Source organism: Lytechinus pictus, chromosome 3 (genome assembly GCF_037042905.1).
Source record: "Lytechinus pictus isolate F3 Inbred chromosome 3, Lp3.0, whole genome shotgun sequence".
NCBI lineage: Eukaryota > Metazoa > Echinodermata > Echinoidea > Temnopleuroida > Toxopneustidae > Lytechinus > Lytechinus pictus.
Genome location: NC_087247.1, coordinates 81,149,323 through 81,169,468, shown reverse-complemented (window position 1 = coordinate 81,169,468; position 20,146 = coordinate 81,149,323). Strand labels below are relative to the sequence as shown.

The window sequence follows — 20,146 nt, the reverse complement described above, 5'->3', positions numbered from 1 at the left end:
CCTATTTCATTTTTTGTACTATACTTAACAATATTTTACAAAATGCCAAAAATTTAATATATTTATTTGTGTATTTAAACCCTGCTCCAATCTCTCATTGCAGTGTGTCCAGTCCATGTCAATAAGGTAGGGAGGCTTCTCAGTGAGAAGGAATATTAAAGGGACATCCAAGTAAAGAATCGGTGTTATGTGTTAATATGTGACATATCCCCTACCACTACCAAGCCACCTTTAATAGATCTATAATTATGAAACAGCAATACAATCCACTCCATTTCAAACATAACTCAAATGAAGAAATAAACAGTGTATATGTTGAGATATTACATACTTATTGAGTGTATTGCAGAAAATGTCCAAATTAACAAATAAAAGTGCGTTAAAAGGTTACAAAAGGTCAAACTTTGATCTTCTGGAAAATAATGAATAAAATGAAATCGGTTCCTCATTATGAGCTGGAAAAAATGGGACGGGAAACATCGAGTTTCATTGGCCTAATGTCAATCATACTATATTATTAAGATTAGTTGTTGTATAAGTTTCACTCTTCATCCACGACTACTTTCAGAACTTTTTTTTAAGGCTGCAATTAATAGGCCCAATTCCTCCTTTTTTCTATCTCTCTTTTAAGAATCCATCACAGCTCCTTGTCTCTCTTTGTAATTTAGCACATCAATATACGCGCAGTTGCACAATAATATTGAGGATACGCCCACATGCCACTGAGCCTTCCTATTGGTTAGAGGGCTCCCACTGGGAACTAGTGGTGATTTTTATTGGTTTGCCTCTGAAAAGAGATACTGTATGACAGGGAAAAGACAATGTTCAGAAGACTGATTTGTGACAATCATAGCAGTGTCACATCTTAGAGAGACATGACAAAGTTTAGGATAAAAGTTATGACAGTGTTCCAGAATACCATCCCTGGAGATAAAGCATTGAGCTGATGTTCATTAAAGTGATTGGGATAATAGGATCTTAAAGAAAACTTACTGCAAGTCCAAACTGTATTTGATCATTCTTAGTGCTCTTGGCTTCTTTGTCGGAGAACTCACATACACAGAGGAGATAACTTGTAGGTGATGATGAGAAAATGATCTGATCGCTTGTATACTCCTCAGTCTGAAAAGATGGCTCCAGATGTAATGAGGGGTCAAGAAACAATAAAATCATGTAACTACATTAGTTATATTCAGGTATAAGACTATTAAACTGTTTATTTTTTGTGAACCCTTGTCATATTTTTAAAGATACACATGAAGTACTTCAAACTCAATGTAGACTAAGTACTGCGTAGTCATCGATTACATTTTTACGCACATACATGTACATGTAGGTACTGTAAAAATTGACATATTCGCGGATTTTGCGGAAAAATCGGCAAGCGCGAATTTATGAGCATCTTTTTTAATGCAAGTTTTGAACGGCTGTTCAATTGCATGTATCATTTTGGCAAAGAGATTGAATAATTTGACCTATAGATGGCGACATTTAAACAAGCAAGCTTGAGCTCCAAAATCATATGCATGGCGAGAATTTGTTTCAAAGCAATGCGATCATTTTTTTAACAATCACAGATCGGTATGTAAATTATGATTTTGGTTAAAATATAAATTGCTTTTGCTGTTTGATTGGTGAGAGTTTAGATCTGTTTAGTTTTGAAGAAGATGTTGGAAACTGTTGATTGTCCAGGTTTGTTGATTTATCCCATGCACTTTTAATAGCCGTAATCCCCCCGGTCCTTACCCGGTGCTCGGCCGTCCATACCAGGACAGTGGTGCCTCCGTTTTGCATTCCCCGATGTCTGCCCGCAAAGAAAAGTTGCGCTAAATGCCACAAAATCTCATGATTGGATCAAAACAATGGTGAAATACGCTGCTTTAGAGCTAGAATTATGATCAGAAAATACAATTTTGTCGCTGAAATGTTAATTAAAACCATTCACAGATGGAGAAGAAGGAAGTGACTTCGTGACTATGGAGTGTGCAGCGCGAATTCAAGAAGCCGCGAATATGTTTTGAAGCCGCCAAGCGCAAAATTTTAATCCCGCGAAAATAACAGCATTTACAGTACTAGACATTTACTCCAGGTCACACTAAACTCTTTAATAATTTAAAGTGATCACTTTACTTTGTTCTGATTTTTAAAAAATATCTCAATTTGGTTCTCGAAAATGGGCTAAACTATGCTTATGGTGTAAAAATACCATCCCTAAAGGCCTGGTCACACCGCCCGAGCATTGTTGGAGCGGTCGTGGAGCGAAGAGAAAATATCATCACCGCTCGCTACCATTCACCATTTTCGATTTCGATTGTTTGTTTTTTTGTTTTCGATTTTTGTTTTCGATTTTTTGCCCAATTTTGTGAGCGAAATTCGACCCTCTCTCCCTACCGCTCCACGACCGCTCCAACAACGCTCGGGCGGTGTGACCAGGCCTTTATATACAGGAACTATTTCAAAACTTTGGAGATATAAACCAAAGTTTGAAGAAAATCAAGGATTGGTTTCAATGACTATGTGTGTACACATAATCTCTGGATGAGCCTGATATGACCTGCACAATGAGTGCATAGGAGATACACACAGCAGAAGGTAGTCAACACAGCCAACAGACTTTTTGAATTTGAGAAAACTGGTCATAAGCTGAATGCGTCTCACAGATGGTTCTCAAAATCAGGCTAATAAATTTCTTCTTGTGTCTAAATTGTTTTTCATCCTATATTGTGGTCTGTTTCTGTGTTTTTGAGGACAATATACAAGCACTAATACACATGTTTCATCCCGTTATTAAAAAGCCCAAATGTCAAGGGGCGCTCAATTTTATAGCTAGAAGGCACATAAAGGATATCTTCACCAATCAATGTTGACTTGGTGTAGAGAGCGGTCAGTTTCCTCTCAAATGGTTGACCCTTGTTATCACTGGCAGCTTTAAGGGCAGCAGTTTCCATCTGTTTGACCACACCGACTTTGTATCCCTTGGCAACCAATCGACGGACATGGACAAAGAGACGATGTGTCGGTATGCTGGCTGTCATGTAGTTGTGATCATGATGACAAAAGATGTTCAATTCTTTGGCTGCAATCTATAAAATTGAAAGACTGTAACTAAAAATTGACAACATCCATTTTAATACTCACCTGAGCAGAGATTTCATGAAGGAAAATGTATCATAAAAAGAGGAATTGCCATACTACTACTGTATGACCTGAACACTTCATTGCAGAAAGAGTTGCGTTTAAACGTAAGTCCCAAATGCGCGCTGTTGATTGGTTGAAAATCAAGGTGTGTATAATTTTTAGAGTTGCAATTGATTGCAACTCTTTCTGCAACGGGCCCCTGAACACTTAAAGGACAAGTCCACCCCAACAAGAACTTGATTTGAATAAAAAGAGAAAAATTCAACAAGCATAACACTGAAAATTTCATCAAAATCGGATGTAAAATAAGAAAGTTATGGCATTTTAAAGTTTCGCTTCATTTCACAAAACAGTTATATGCACATCTCCGTCGGTATGCAAATAAGGAACTGATGACATCACTCACTTACTATTTCTTTTGTATTTTATTGTATGAAATATTTTTATTTTCTCCTCATTGTCATGTGAAATGAAGTTTCATTCCTCCCTGAACACGTGTAATTCCATTATTTTAACATTTTGTGCTTCAGGCAAGGAGGTCCTAATCGTCAAATTGGTAAAAATAGAAATATTGTATAATTCAAACAATAAAAAACAAAAGAAATAGTGAGTGAGTGACATCATCGACTCTCTCATTTGAATGTAACTGGCTCGTTCATATAACTATTTTGTTAAAAATAAGCAAAACTTTGAAATGTCATAACTTTCTTATTTTACATCCGATTTTGATGAAATTTTCAGCATTGAGCTTGTCTGATTTTTCTCTATTGATTCAAATCAACATTTTTCTGAGGTGGACTTGACCTTTAATATTAGGATTCTCCACTTCTGCCTTGATTTTTGTGGTACTGAAATATCAATATATATCAACAAGTTAGGAGGGGAAAGGTAGTGGAACGTAGCATGACTTGTGACTGTGGATGGAGTATGCACAGACACTCAACTATCACTCAGAAATGAGTTAACAGAATGACTACATGTACTTTAGTCCCCAAAGTCCTAATACAGGGATCCCCAAATTCCAAGATGCAATAAGGTAACCTGTCAACTACTTAGAACATTTGGGCCCCATTGAGTTACAATTGACCCAATCAATCGCAACTATGGAAAGCCAGCAAAGTCAACATATGAAATGTATGTTTGTTAAAAAAAAAAATTCTAGATATGAATCCATATCCATAAATTCATTGATTTCTTGACAATTTGGAGTGTTCTCCTTTGATTACAAAGGACATTTTGCAAATTTCCTGTAGAAAAAATTATGTCACTGATGGATTTTCATAGAGCTACGATTGATCGGATCAATCGTAACTCTTTGTACAACGGGGCCCTGTAATCCCCAAAGACTTTATACAGGGACCATCCAACCCAGTTCCAGTAAGCAACAAGTTCAAACCATTACCTCTGCATCTTGTCCAAAGAAACGATATCGATATCCACATTCCACGAGAAGGAGAGAATCTGCATAGTTCTCCTTGATCTTCATGAACTGCTGCTCAAGAGGGGTATACTGTGACTTCTTTACTCTTGCATTTTTACCAAAGACATTATCTGATGATCCAGGTGACATCATCCTAGCAGATACCGAGGTTGTTGCACTACCTGAGTGGGAGTTGTTCTCAAGAGCTTTAACTCTGGGTGATTCAGCACACTGAGAGACTTTAGCAATACTTGCTGGAGTACCACACTCACAGTCCACTGAGGGTCTAAGGTTTGATGCCAAAGATTCTTCTTTGATTGTTTCTGAATTTGAATCTTGGGATGACCGTGAGCCTTTTGTCTCTTCAGTAATGCTTGGAAAGTTTGAAGCATTTGCAGGTGAAGATGATGAAGGGGTTTTGCTGGTATTCTGATATATTTCATTGCTTTCTGACTCTGCTTGGCTAGAAAAGGCAAAAGCATGCAGCTTCTTAAGGGTACCGGCTGAAAGTGGAGGAATACCATATTGGGAATCTAGGAGACATAGAAATAAGTAGAAATATCACTGCAGGTGATTAATACCCTGTCCTATGTCTTTAACATGGCAGCACAGTTTGCATTACATTTGGAAAAACTTCTTGTATGTCTTTACCACATTTGAGTGTTTGTGCCAAACTTCAAGATCAACATAACATGCAGGTCCCCCAAGTCCATCTACCATCCAAGTTTGGTTGAAAAGCAACTTACAGTTGTGGAGTTATGTGTCATAAGGTTTGTGACGGACGGACGACATTTGGATCCCTATGTCTCGCCTCCACCTCTGGTGGGCGAGACAAAAATGTCTGAACACAATCTTTCGTGAAAAGCTCCCCCGGTTGTCCCGAAAAGGTGCATTTGTTTGACTCCCCTCCCTCAACCCACCCTTTCGCGAAAAGCTCCCCTGGTTCTCTCGAAAGGATGCGGCCATCCCCACTCCGCGACCACAGACGATCGTAACAAGCTTTTTGAATTGGTAGTTTTTGCATACATGTAAGTTTAAAAACATAATGTTTTTAATGTAACACCGTGTCACAATCCATGATAATAAAAGAAATGTTCACTGAAGCCATAACGCATGGCAAAATTTAACCTTTGATGGACAAGTCATGTCATTCAACCCTAAAACAATGAAAACAAGTTAAAACTTTCACTTCTGTTCTAAAATTTATCTACGTAAACTCATTAATTTCAATGTATTTTTGTCACATATTTGATTGAAAATGAATTATGTTAATTTATGCCATATTGAGACATCAATTTTCAATAAGCTGGTCAAACTTCGAAAATCCATTCCTTTAACTTTATACTAAACTCATTATGATTTGACCATGTTGAAAATTTGATGATCATGTCCACTTTATGTCCACTTTATCATAGAATTGCCCAAGGGTAAATCATGGTTCGATACACAGAAGAACAATATGATGTATCACTCAAAACAATTGGGGAATTTTAAAAAATTGACCCCTAACATGGTCAAAATGACCATTATAAATTTGTCACCTAGTTGAAAATGGTTCCTTATGTGTCACCAATCACAAAAAGTGAAAAACTAGACTTGGCCAATTTGTTGAAGTAGATGACATACAGTACATGCTGCCTGACAATACAAAAAGGCTTGTATGAGATACAGAAGTATTGTTAAGATCGTTAATTTTAGATTAAGATTGTTAATTTTACCTGAATTACAGAGGATTTTGCCATCTAATTTAAGCTGTTTAGGAGATTTCTGGTGGAAGTGTTCATCCTCCCCGAAAGACCGACATCGCTTTCTTGGGAACGTATCGCCTGATAATGTGCACTGTAAATTCTTTAATAAAGGGGAATAAAGAATGAAAATAAACAACCTATCATTCATTGATTTCTGTCTTGCATATATACAATACCCACGATCTTTGTAAACACTGAAGCTTCTTCTAATACCACTAACATGTATGAACATTTATAATTCTATTCTTATTTGTAATCCATCAATATCATCCTGCTATAAGTAAAGTATTTTCTGAAGAGAACTCATTTCACTAGGGCTTTCCCCTAGTAGTCCAGGATAGGCACCAGATAATAGGGACCCAGAGCTGCCAAATTTTTAAAAGTAAAAAGTAGTAATCCAGCAGCTCAAAAGTCATAATTTTGAGAGAAAAGCCATGGTTAAATATGTGCCATGCAGTACTATAAATTTGTTAGAAGAGGTAACAGATGCACAATGCTCATAAATGCCAAGTTTGCCAACCCTACATAATGGCTGTCAGGTATCGAGGGGAATACATGTACATGTACATAAGTACATAACCTTTGTGAACAGAGGCGTCGATCCTGAGGAGACAGGGGGGGGGGGGCGATCGCCTCACCAATGAAAATATTGGGGGGGGGGACATATTGTTTTGCCCCCTCAATAATTCCGCATGTGCAAAAATAAAATAAGATTGTAATGTTACACAAAAAGCAGCCAGCTAGATTGAGATACCAACTCGTTCTTTAATTTGAAATTGTGCTCAAAATGATTTCTTTTCAGATTGGAATATAACAATTTTCAGCTCACTCTTTGTGCTAGCATCATTTCTGTAGCAAAAACCCATACTTTTCGTGATTAAATAGGTTAATAGAATGTCCCGTTTTCACTTTTCAGTTCTAAACCTCAAAAGAACTCCCGTTTCGATTTGCAATAATCTTTTGTTGGATATATATCTTGTTCTGTATAAAAAAACGTCTATTAAACCGTCATTTTTTTCAGATCAAAATTTTCAGCTTGCGCTTTGCGCTCGCATCTATTGTTCTTCTAGATACCCATCTTAATAATTGGTACCAAAAATGTTTAGAATATAAAGCTTTCAGGTCAGAATATGAAGAAATTTCAGCTCGCTTTCAGCATTCGCATTATCTGTGTAGTGACATACATGCATCTATCCTCCTCATGAGTTACTACAAACAGTCGGGCAAACAGTTCTAAACAAAGTAACCTTTTTCCTGTTTTCATGTCAGTATACTAAATAATTTCAGCTCACGCTTCGTGCTCGCATTAATTTGTTATTGAGGGTGAGATATGTGTCTCTTTCTCATGAGTCATGTATATATGCAAATATATAATATAGGCCTATGTGTGTGTGTGTGTGTGTGTAGGGGTGTGTGTGGGTGAGTTTGTTCGTTTTGTGTGATCGAGCGCCTTTGAAACGTTGATAAATGATTTTGCCCCCCTCCCCATTTAGAAAAATGGATCAACGCCCCTGTTTGTGAAGCATAAAGCATAAGTCAGGCAAATAACTTTTACAACAGTGCAGTTTATTACTATGACTGTAGGCCTATTTAAATGTGTACAGATCTATTCTACCTCAAAAGCATAATAATTATGGTCAAAAGCATAATGGCATAATTTGGCATAAAAATGATAAAACTTTTTCTTAAAAGTTGGCAGCTCTGGGGATAGACGAGAGCCATTCTTGAAAAAGAGGCCTATACAAACTAGAGGCATTTTGGGGTAAAAGTTGGGAACCAGACTATTTCACACAATTCAAATATGCTGAATTTGATTAGACCGGTCCCCAAGCTGATTTATCATGTTTTGACCACCTAATTTGCATAAACAAAATGGCCATTCAGAATATTATTTCTACAATGTTCTTCACTTATATTCGTTTTCAAAGACTGCAATACTGCAAAATATTGCATACATAACATGCCATATGGGAAAATATGTTATTTCCGTTTGCAGCTAATTAATTAAGCAAATTTATGCATATTTTGGAAAATTATGCTAAGATGTAATAATTTCAGCTGAAATGTTTTATAATTTTTGGTACATATAACATATTTACGTCATCATGAATAACTGTACGGCCAATTTAATATCAAAGTCAATAATAATGTATTTTATTGCTTTTTTTAATTTCTTATGTATTCCTTAGTATTTTGTACCATTTGTTTTGTACATGTTTTGTTATGGGATCTGCCAAAGTATTGATTGATCAAAGACAGAAATAATTAGTTTCAATGATTTGATTATGCAATGAGGTTTTTTTTCTTCAACTTTTTAATTCATATACAGTGCGTCCCCCCCCCCCCCCACACACACACACACACACAAAATACACTTTTGAAATGGCTGCCAAATAAAAAATATATCACTTTTGGGGAAAACACTTACATATATGGAAGCCAATAAAGTCAACTTTCAAATGACACCAAAAAGTTGGAAAACTATTCATGCTTGAGTGAGCATTGCCCACGGAAACAAAGGGTATGAAAATTAGGCTGGACCGGAATTAGCCTTCCAATTTCTGTCAGTTTTTGAGAGGCAAATCCTTTGGCACTTGCAAAGTTAAGGGTTTTGTGATAAATAATGATCAACCATGACCAGTTTTTGTTGTTTAAGCAAGTCTAATAAATTATTAAATAGAACTTTAATGCATGAGTGAACACAAATTACACTTTAGGGGTGGCATTTCAACTCTATCACGTGGATCTTAGCAATGTGTTCATGGGAGACAAGAGAATAGGGGTGAGATGGGACTTAAGTGGGAGAAGTAGGTTGAAGTAGGTTGAAGTAGGTTGAAGGCTTCGGTGAAGTATAAACATTTTTACATGTATGTAAAAAGTATAAAGAGACCTAGTTCTAGTCATAAAAACAAATATTTAGAGTATAAAAATAAGTTAACAAATATCATCAGAACATAAAAAATGAAATATTATGAATCTTTATTTTATAACTTTAAAAAATGATGTGAAAAAACATGGTCTCAAATTAATATAATACTTGGTCGAAATAAACATAATAAACTACCTCAAAACATGTATGATAGAAATGTGAAAATAAGTGGTAAGAAAAATATTGCACATCATTTTAACAGCTTTTTTATTAGTGTAGGTAAGAAACTTACCTCATCGTTCCCAAATCAAAGTTACTCTTTTGAAAAATACATGTACCTGTCAAAACCAAACTTAAGTTCACTTTTTGCTAGGTCAACAACTACTCATGAAATTGAATATTTTGTTTGTCAATGGATGATTTGTATGATACTTATTTATGTTCATGTACTATGTTGAGTTTAAATGGTCATATAAATGAAATGAAATGATGGAATAAGAGTCAACAGAACATTTAGCCCCCCCCCCCCCCCTCACTCCCTCCTGCTGAGCGACTGATTGTTATTGTCATGTAGAGCAAAATGTTGTTTTAATGATAAATTCTGAACTGGGGCATCAACTTTTTCCTATTAATCATTTAATCAACAATTTATCAATAAATCAACTATTTCAATGTGTAATGTAATCTATCAAATATTCAATTTTTTTATAAATTACTTCATTAATCATCAAAATCAGTCAATTTTTTGGTAATCATTCAATAAAAAATGTGACCATCAACCACCGGTCACTTGGCATTTAAGTTTTGAATAGGCTGCAATCCAGGAAGTGAGAAAGAGAGAGAGGGGGAGTCTGGGAAATGGAGGTGGAGGGGGATACATATGACTTTTGATTTGTATAAGGACAAAAAGAAGAGGAATGCCCTTTTAACCAAGTCTTACCATATCTCGCCCTCTTGCTTGTAACAGGTACCATCAAACAGGTCCACAAGATGACTATGCTACACTAAAATTACAATTCCTGTTCACTCATGCATTAAATTTAAATTTTCAATTCAATTTGCCTAAATTTTTTTTTTATCTCACTCATTAATTTAGCATAACACCCCTAGCTTTGCAAGTTCCAAATGACTAACCACTCACAAAAATGGAAGGCTAATAATTCCTGCCCAGCCTAGCCGAGCTAAGTTTCTCAGGAGGAGAGAAGTGGGGGGGGGGGGGTAGAGATTGAGGGAGGGGTTGCTAAATGTTCTGTTGACCTTTATCCTATCAATGTACATGTACTTCACCTACTTGAGTCCTATCTTACCCCCTATTCTCCTGACTCTCATGAACACATTGCTGAGATCCACATGATAAAGTCAAAATGCTGCACTAAAAATTGCGATTCATGATCACTCATGCATTGAATTTCAATTTAATAACGCATGAAAATTTCTGAAACAACAAACTGATCACAACTGACACTCAACTTTGCAAGTTTCAAACTAAAAGACCTGAAAGAAATTGGATGGCTAGTTCCAGCCCACCTAATTTTCATACCCTTTGTTTCAGTGGGCAGTGCTTGCTCAAGCATGAATAGTTTTCCAACTTTTTTGTGTCATTTGAAAGTTGACTTTATTTCCTTTCTATATAAGTCTTTCCCCTCGAAGTGATATATTTTTTTATTTGGCAGCCATTTCAAAAGTGTATAGTGTTTTGGGGGATGCACTGTATATCCATGGGCATGCACACATGCACCCACACCCACACCCCACATCTACATACAAAGGAAAATGCTTGCAAGGAGGGCTTCCCATTTAAAAGCACACTGGTGGTGATCCAACAAATTTCATTAACCTGCCGTATTCAAAGCGAATGTGTTTATTGATTGCTTCAATTTCAATTATTTACAAAATGATTTCTTGAATTATGAGAGTAATCAATTTCATAAATGGGGTTGGGGCAAGTATTGTGACATCAGGGTAAACAAATAGAATAATGAATAATGTAATAATGTAAAAGATGAAATGTTTTATTTCTTATAAGTTTCATGGGACAATTCTTCAATTAAATCCACTTAGAGGTATTTCATATCACCCTGCATATTTGAGTAAACTGAGAAACAAGATTTGACAAAATACCACTGCTACACAAACATCATTTATCATCCTTACAAATACTAAGACTATACTCTCCCATTGTCAAAATAAAGGGGTTGATCTCTATTACTCTTAGTAAATATTTTGCTTACAACATTGTATAGTCACTTTATTCCACACTTTCCTACATGGTGTATATATATATATATATATATATATATATATATATATATATATATATATTGAAAGATTTAGCATCAATAAATGGAAGTTGATGCTCTGTGTGTATACCAGTGCCATGTTCCGTGTCGTTCTTTATTTCTCACCAGTCAAGAAATTCAATTTATGATGGCATGTAGAACTAAATAGTTGAGAGAAATCATGCCTTTTAATAACAGAATGGAATATTCTCTTTGGAAATACTCAACTACCAATACTGGCCTAACCTTCCATTTTTGGTGTTACCACCGTTACATGGACATCATGCCTCTGCAACAGATGTACAATTTGGAGCATTATCATTAAGTTAAGGTCCATTAATGGTCATTACACACCAATTACACTTTCGGCCTTAGAATATTTGCACAAGACCAATTGATTGTACTAGAAGAAAAACACTTTGCATGTCAAATTCTTTGCAAATAAAAGCAATTTAAATTAGAGTTTAAACAAGGAAAATGTACAAAATTATTGACAAATGATATTTAAAATCATACTAATCCTCAAGGTTCTACTTCTGTCTGTCTCTGGAAACATTTATGTCTCTGTCTAAAAGAAAAAAAAACCCAGAGCTATCTTATGATCTCCAAATCTTTTATTACTTAACAATGTGAATATCTCATTCAAGATATTACTTTGAAATGTACATACCTCTGTTAAACAGCCATCATGTCCTTGTAATGGTCATATTGAATAGTATTACTTAGATATTTGACATATTTGACATATTTTTCTAGTATCAATACACTATGCAAGTTTACTCATCCTATTCAAGTCTAAAAATACATTACGATACTGCAACAAAGAACTATGAAAATTTAGTTTTAAATTTGATTTCCCTTGTGTTTTTAGTTACAGGAAATAACAATCATAAACTAACAAAACATAAATAAATATTGATCTTACATCTCTTGAAGTGTCCGATGTGCAATCCAAAGTTATGATAGTATATATATCCAAATGAAATCCAAGTTGGTTGGCAAAGATTCCTTAAATTAAAGTTCACAATGATGGCGATGATGATTTTTATGTTGAAGCATGATGAATAACAAGAGTCACCGTAATGAGTTGAAATGTCTGTGAAGACGATGTTGATGACGATTAATAGTCAATTTCAGCAATCTATGGGTTGAAAAGCGTTCATTGAAACAGGTTGATGATCTCAATGAGAACTAAGAATTCCTCTCTCAAAATAACTGCAAACAGTTCATTGATGGCATGCAAAAAATTCCACAGAAGATAAATGTTGTATTCCAGTTGGAAATAAACTATGCTCTGACATAAAGTCTGGCGTGAAACTCTGAGTTCTGATCTGATATGATGCGATCCTTGAAGAAACTGCCAGCTTAAAAATAAATTATTCACTTCTAGTAAATTCTATTCTGGAAGTTTCTAGTATTATCTACAAAAAGAACATTCTGCCAATTTCTAGAGCGGTCTAATTTTAGAAGACTCTTGAATGACCTCAGTGAAATTAACAATGTAAACAACATAGCTAAAGCTAATCATATTGTCATTTTCACTGCCACTAGGAATCTATTGTCTACATTGCCTATTGTTTGTAAATTCCAGAAATAACAAAGATTATTCAGCCTATTAAATAGCATGCCTAACGCAGCTTAAAACATACATTCTGGAATATTCTTAATCATTATATGCTAGGAATATCCTTAAAGAGAAAATAAATAAACAAATGAATGTAATTGCTCTTACACCTTACAATTCTACTTATATATATATAACACCTCCCCTACCGGGGAAAACAAACCTTTACCGTAGTAAAGGTTTCTTTAAGATTACTTTTCTTCTTTAATTTTTCAAAGTCATCTTGATAAATCATTTACATTTATCGTGTACAAAGGTTTAGTCCTAACAAACATGTTTAATCAAATAAATGAACATCAAAGACATTTTCTTCAAATGACACACTTGGACAAAAGCATGAATAATTTCACTTTTTATACTCTTGAAACATCAGCAATTACATTATTCTTTCCTTTTATGTGTACAATTTTCAATGGAATGGTTGGAATTCATGAAGCTAATAAACTGGAATTATTCCATGGACCATTTTTTTTATTCCTCTACAATTTCAAAATACTTTCTCTGTAGTGCTGCAAAGTGTGATGAATATCACCCCGAGTCTGAATAATTAGTAGAGTGGTTCGGAATTTTTCCTCACATAGATCCGAAGCTTTTGGTGCGTTTTGGGGTGTTTTAAGAAGCACATTTGCTCTAAGAGTGCTGATAGTTTGAAAACAAGCACATGAACCCATATTTTTTTAATGTTTGCACCTCTTGGGTATACCTTCCTCTACAACTTTGCAAAGTTTGGTGAAAATGCAGCATTCTTTTACTTCTCAAGTTTGTTTTTGAAATTTGACATTTTTGAGGTTGAGTATTTGTAATTTTTCCCGCAATTTCTAAGAACTGAGAGTGCTGTTAGACATTTTAAATGAACAAACAATTGAAAGCAATATAAATATATTATCCATCTCGGATACAATTATTAATCATATTGCAAAATTTAATGAAATTCTCATGGATTTTGACTGAGTATTTATAGAGCTTTAAACTCGTTGTGATCTCGTGAGGTCTAAAAATGCCAAACTCTTATACGCAATTCTTAAGAACATCCATTTGGGTTAAATTTGAAGCTCTATAGCAAAAAATCAAGCACATGGTCCCATGTTAATTTTTGCATATAAAATATTCAGGTGCTAAAGTATATATATGCAAAGTATGATGAAAATTATTTTCAGCACATTTTAGGTGGATTTCAATATTTTCAAGTCAACTCGCAACACTTTAAGCACTGATAGTTTAAAAACGAGCACATGGACCCTATATTTTTTAATATTTTAATTAGGGCTGGGACAAAAACCCGGGTACCTGGGTCCCGCCCAGAAGCCTTGGGTACCCGGGTAGAAAAATCAATACCCGAAAATTGCTCACCAGTATAACATACATTTGATTTGTATTGCGTAGTGTAAGACATGATTGTAACTCATCACAAAAGTATACAAGTCTCATTTTGAATCTCACCAATTACCCTCGAAATATCCATAAATATACTAGTTTTTCAAGTGATGATGATGTGACTGAGATCGTTCAATCGTCGTCATGTTTCTTTTGCAGTGACGTCGTCCAGCCACTGCGACGCAAGCCAATTTATGAATGAAAATATAATGAGCACATGGACCCTATATTTTTAACTTCCCTACACCTTCGATATGCATTCCTCTACAATTTAGCAGAATTTGATGAAAATGACATGGATTTTGAAAAAAGTGCAGCTTACAAAATCCTTTTTTAATTTTTGAGTAGATTCACGTCTTTGAAGATTTGCTTTTTCCGAGTTTTTGCACCATTCTTGCCAAATGAGGGTGCTACTGACTCCAAATAGATATAGTTTTACCAATTAAAAGACTTTCTCTTACTTTGGTCATGGACCTTTTACGAATGGACATTCAACGAGAGCATTTTATGGCCACCCCCTGTTTCCAGCTGTCAAAATTGCTGTCTCACAGTTAACTTTCTCAATTTTGGTACGAGGTGACAGATAATTGCAGACTTGTTTCGATGGAATACTGCGTGGGGCACGGGAGGCTTGCAATGCGCAGGCTTACTATATTTTCATTCATAAATTGGCTTGATGACGTCACCTACATGGGGTTTTTCCACCAGTCATATTTCGAGCGACATGATTTTCGGGTACCTGCCCGAAAATTACCACGGGTACCCGAAGAGAAAAAAACCCGAAAGTCCCAGGCCTAATTTTAATGCCTTTATAATATATTCCTCTACAAATCTAGAGTATAATGAAAATGACATGAATTTAGAAAGTTTGGGAGCGAAATATGGAACCATTAATGCATTTTAGAGGGTATTAAAAGACTTTAGCATGTTTTCGGCGCTTTTTAGGCGATTTTCAAGCCAACTTGCAACACTTGGGACACCAATAGTTTAAAAATGAGCACATGGACCCATATTTTTAATATTTTAATGTCTTCAGAATATATTCTTCTACAAATCTAGAGAGTATGATGAAAATGACATGGATTTTGAATGTTTGGGGCAAAACTACGGAACCATTCGCTTTTAGACGGTATAATTATACTTTTGCACGTTTTGGTTGCATTTTCTGCGATTTTCATGCCAACTCGCATCACTTTGGACACTCATAGTTAAAAAATGAGCACATGGACCCTATATTTTTAACTTCCCTACACCTTCGATATGCATTCCTCTACAATTTAGCAGAATTTGATGAAAATGACATGGATTTTGAAAAAAGTGCAGCTTACAAAATCCTTTTTTAATTTTTGAGTAGATTCACGTCTTTGAAGATTTGCTTTTTCCGAGTTTTTGCACCATTCTTGCCAAATGAGGGTGCTACTGACTCCAAATAGATATAGTTTTACCAATTAAAAGACTTTCTCTTACTTTGGTCATGGACCTTTTACGAATGGACATTCAACGAGAGCATTTTATGGCCACCCCCTGTTTCCAGCTGTCAAAATTGCTGTCTCACAGTTAACTTTCTCAATTTTGGTACGAGGTGACAGATAATTGCAGACTTGTTTCGATGGAATACTGCGTGGGGCACGGGAGGCTTGCAATGCGCAGGCTTACTATATTTTCATTCATAAATTGGCTTGATGACGTCACCTACATGGGGTTTTTCCACCAGTCATATTTCGAGCGACATGATTTTCGGGTACCTGCCCGAAAATTACCACGGGTACCCGAAGAGAAAAAAACCCGAAAGTCCCAGGCCTAATTTTAATGCCTTTATAATATATTCCTCTACAAATCTAGAGTATAATGAAAATGACATGAATTTAGAAAGTTTGGGAGCGAAATATGGAACCATTAATGCATTTTAGAGGGTATTAAAAGACTTTAGCATGTTTTCGGCGCTTTTTAGGCGATTTTCAAGCCAACTTGCAACACTTGGGACACCAATAGTTTAAAAATGAGCACATGGACCCATATTTTTAATATTTTAATGTCTTCAGAATATATTCTTCTACAAATCTAGAGAGTATGATGAAAATGACATGGATTTTGAATGTTTGGGGCAAAACTACGGAACCATTCGCTTTTAGACGGTATAATTATACTTTTGCACGTTTTGGTTGCATTTTCTGCGATTTTCATGCCAACTCGCATCACTTTGGACACTCATAGTTAAACAAGTGGAATGCCTCTGGCCGTCTCACCTGCATCACGCGATTCAATATAGCAGCAGTGCTGATTTTGAAAACTACTATAACTCGCACAAGATGTTCAGTGATACTTGGTTACTCTTATTTCCACGTTTTATGAACTAGACCAATACACTTATAGAGATATGATGGCAATTCAACAAATACCCCCAACGTGGCCAAAGTTCTTTGACCTTACATGACCTTTGACCTTGATCATGTGACCTGAAACTCGCACAGGATGTTCAGTGATACTTGATTACTATTATGTCCAAGTTTTATGAACTAGACCAACACACTTTCAAATTTATGGCTGTAATTCAACAAATACCCCAATTTGGCCAAAGTTCATTGACCCTAAATGACCTTTGACCTTGATCATGTGACCTGAAACTTGCACAGGATGTTCAGTAATACTTGATTACTATTATTTCCAAGTTTCATGAATCAGATCCATAAACTTTCAAAGTTATGATGGTAATTCAACAGATACCCCCAATTCGGCCAAAGTTCATTGACCCTAAATGACCTTTGACCTTGGTCATGTGATGTGAAACTCATGCAGGATGTTCAGTGATACTTGATTAACCTTATGTATAAGTTTCATGAACTAGGTCCATATATTTTCTAAGTTATGATGACATTTCAAAAACTTAACCTTAGGTTAAGATTTTGATGTTGATTCCCCCAACATGGTCTAAGTTCATTGACCCTAAATGACCTTTGACCTTGGTCATGTGACATGAAACTCAGGCAGGATGTTCAGTAATACTTGATTAACCTTATGGCCAAGTTTCATGAACTAGGTCCATATACTTTCTAAGTTATGCTGTCATTTCAAAAACTTAACCTCAGGTTAAGATTTGGTGTTGACGCCGCCGTCGCCGCCGCCGCCGCCGCCGCCGCCGCCGCCGCCGTCGCCGTCGGAAAAGCGGCGCCTATAGTCTCACTCTGCTATGCAGGTGAGACAAAAATGAGCACATGGACCCTATATTTTTAACTTCCCTACACCTTCGATATGCATTCCTCTACAATTTAGCAGAATTTGATGAAAATGACATGGATTTTGAAAAAAGTGCAGCTTACAAAATCCTTTTTTAATTTTTGAGTAGATTCACGTCTTTGAAGATTTGCTTTTTCCGAGTTTTTACACCATTCTTGCCAAATGAGGGTGCTGCTGACTCCAAATAGATATAGTTTTACCAATTAAAAGACTTTCTCTTACTTTGGTCATGGACCTATTACGAATGGACATTCAACGAGAGCATTTTATGGCCACCACCTGTTTCCAGCTGTCAAAATTGCTGTCTCACAGTTAACTTTCTCTTTGCGCTTTTTTTACGATGAGCGCCCGAGGCAGTTGTTTATTCAATCCCTTCTGGGACAATGATCGTCACCGCCCGATCTCTGGCCCTCTTTCGACCAGATGCGGTCATGTAAGCTTGATTGCTACGATCAGGGGGAAAGTCCCTGCATTACCTATAATGCAATGCGCAATTTATTTCTGGTTTTCAATATATTATTTCACGCTGTCAATACTGTGCAATTGTCGTCTGATCATCACAAAAAAATCCTGTTAAATTTCGCCAATCCTCTGGAATTTTACGCCTAAATGAAAATCAACTTGTGACCGAAGGTAAGCGCTACTATCGACATCAATACTATCCGAAAAAGATGCATTTTTAATGTTTTTCCGCACATTTCCCCGTCAAATTTCAACTGCTTTTTTGTTGTAGATATACTGATCTGCAAGGTGATGTCAATGCATTTCATTTGCGGTTGTTTCCGATGTACGTTAAAAATACCTTTGTTTTCTTTTTTTTGCAATCATTTTCAAAGCGCTAACGTTCGCTGCTGTGCGTTGCTTTTGATAAAGTGAATGAAGAACATCGCAATGGGTAGGAGCAGCGTACAATTGATTTCCGCTGTCCATCAGTGATAGCGTGTTTTACGACCGGCTTGATGGGCGTCAGCTGCCAGCACTCTGTTTATAAAAGGATTAGCGGTGACGGTCTTTGGCCCAAAGGAGGGGATTCGTTGAATGTCCATTTGTGATAGGTCCATGCTTTGGTATACACTTTGTTATATATCTTGAAAATTTGATGAAGTTTGATGCGGTATCCACTCGGTGAAGATGATTTAAACTCATTTGTTTAATTCGTGCGGTCTAAGAGAGGCATAATTCTCTTGATTGCGCAAGATTGCATATCATTCAAATATCTGCAAAATTTGGTAAAAATGACATGGACTTCATTCTAACTGTGGAACGCCCTTAAGACCACATACCCGAGCATCATAAATTTGGACTCAAAAGTTGCGCAAGACTTGAGGGAAAATATTCTTGGAATGACGTGGAGCAATTTTCAAACATGAATGCATGTTTATCGCAAAAATTTTGAGGCATCACAAATATGCCGCAGAATGCGTTTTAAAAATTTGATCTTTAATTTACCCATAACTCCCTAACGAATGGCAGAATTTTCTTTATTTTTTTTGGATGTATTTCTAATGCAAAGACCTTTCATTTGATGTATCATTTGCCAATATTATTTATACTTCATAGCTAAAATTTGATATGCGCGACAACATGTACGACAAGGTTCATTTCAGGGTGACCAGATTTCACAAAATGAAATACGGGACAATTGACAAAGGACGCTGCATGAGCGGATCGACCAAGCCAGGTCTTAATAAAAAAAAAAAGATCAACAAAATACACGGTGTTAGACTTGTGAAAAAAAATATACAGAATTGGAAGGGAGGAAGAACGAAAGAATGAAAAGGCGAAAGAAAAGGGATGAATTGAGAACGGAAAGAAAGAAAAAGATGAAGGGAAAAAAAAATTCAAAATGTTAAAATAAAATGATGAAAGAAAGAATAAAAGAAGAAAAAAAAACGTTTCTGTCAGTCATTTGAAATGAATTAAGAAAGAAAAAAATAAAAGAAGGAAAAGAAGATGTGTGAGAGAAAAAATAAGGGAGAGAAAGGAAAAAAGAAGCAATAAAAAAGGTGGAGGAAAGAAAGAACGAATAAAAGTAAAATGTTTCCTTCATTCTTTGAAAAAAAGAAACAAACAAAGAAGAACAACAGGAAGGGAGGAAGGAAGGAAGGAAGGAAGAAAGAAAGAAAGAAAGAATAAAGGACACAATTAGAAGAAAAAAATAAAATAAAGAATGAAAGAAAGGGAGGAAAAAGAATGAAAAGAAAAGGGAGAGGAAGGGAGAAGGAAGCAAAGAAAAGCTTAAGGAAAGAAAAAATGAAGGGGAAATAATACGAAATTAAAAAAAAAGAAGGAAAGAAAGACAAAGAAGGAAAGAAAGAAATATTAACAGAGAGAGAAAGGATCAGAAAAGACAGATAAGAAATAAAAATAGATGGAACAAAAAGGGGGCAAAGAGGAAGGATAGAATGATGAAGGAAAAGGGATATGAAAGAAAGAAAGAAAGAAAGAAAGAAAGAAAGA

General features: G+C 35.7%; 1 protein-coding gene across 4 annotated transcripts in view; it reads right to left on the bottom strand.

Annotated features, from left to right (window-relative positions):
- Positions 1-20,146, bottom strand: part of LOC129257999 (DNA mismatch repair protein Msh3-like) — a 93,083-nt gene that overhangs the window by 54,726 nt on the left and 18,211 nt on the right. For 2 of the 4 annotated variants that reach the window (XM_064097801.1, XM_064097802.1), the window contains exons 1-5: positions 12,380-12,595; positions 6,277-6,406; positions 4,541-5,091; positions 2,849-3,083; positions 994-1,142 (exon numbers count right to left, since the gene is read on the bottom strand). In XM_064097801.1, the coding sequence (XP_063953871.1) occupies positions 994-1,142; positions 2,849-3,083; positions 4,541-4,711 (555 nt within the window). In that variant the 5' untranslated portion in view covers positions 4,712-5,091; positions 6,277-6,406; positions 12,380-12,595. Of the gene's footprint in view, positions 1-993; positions 1,143-2,848; positions 3,084-4,540; positions 5,092-6,276; positions 6,407-12,379; positions 12,596-20,146 lie in introns of those variants that run through there. The other 2 variants (XM_064097800.1, XM_064097799.1) reach the window with 1 other exon arrangement.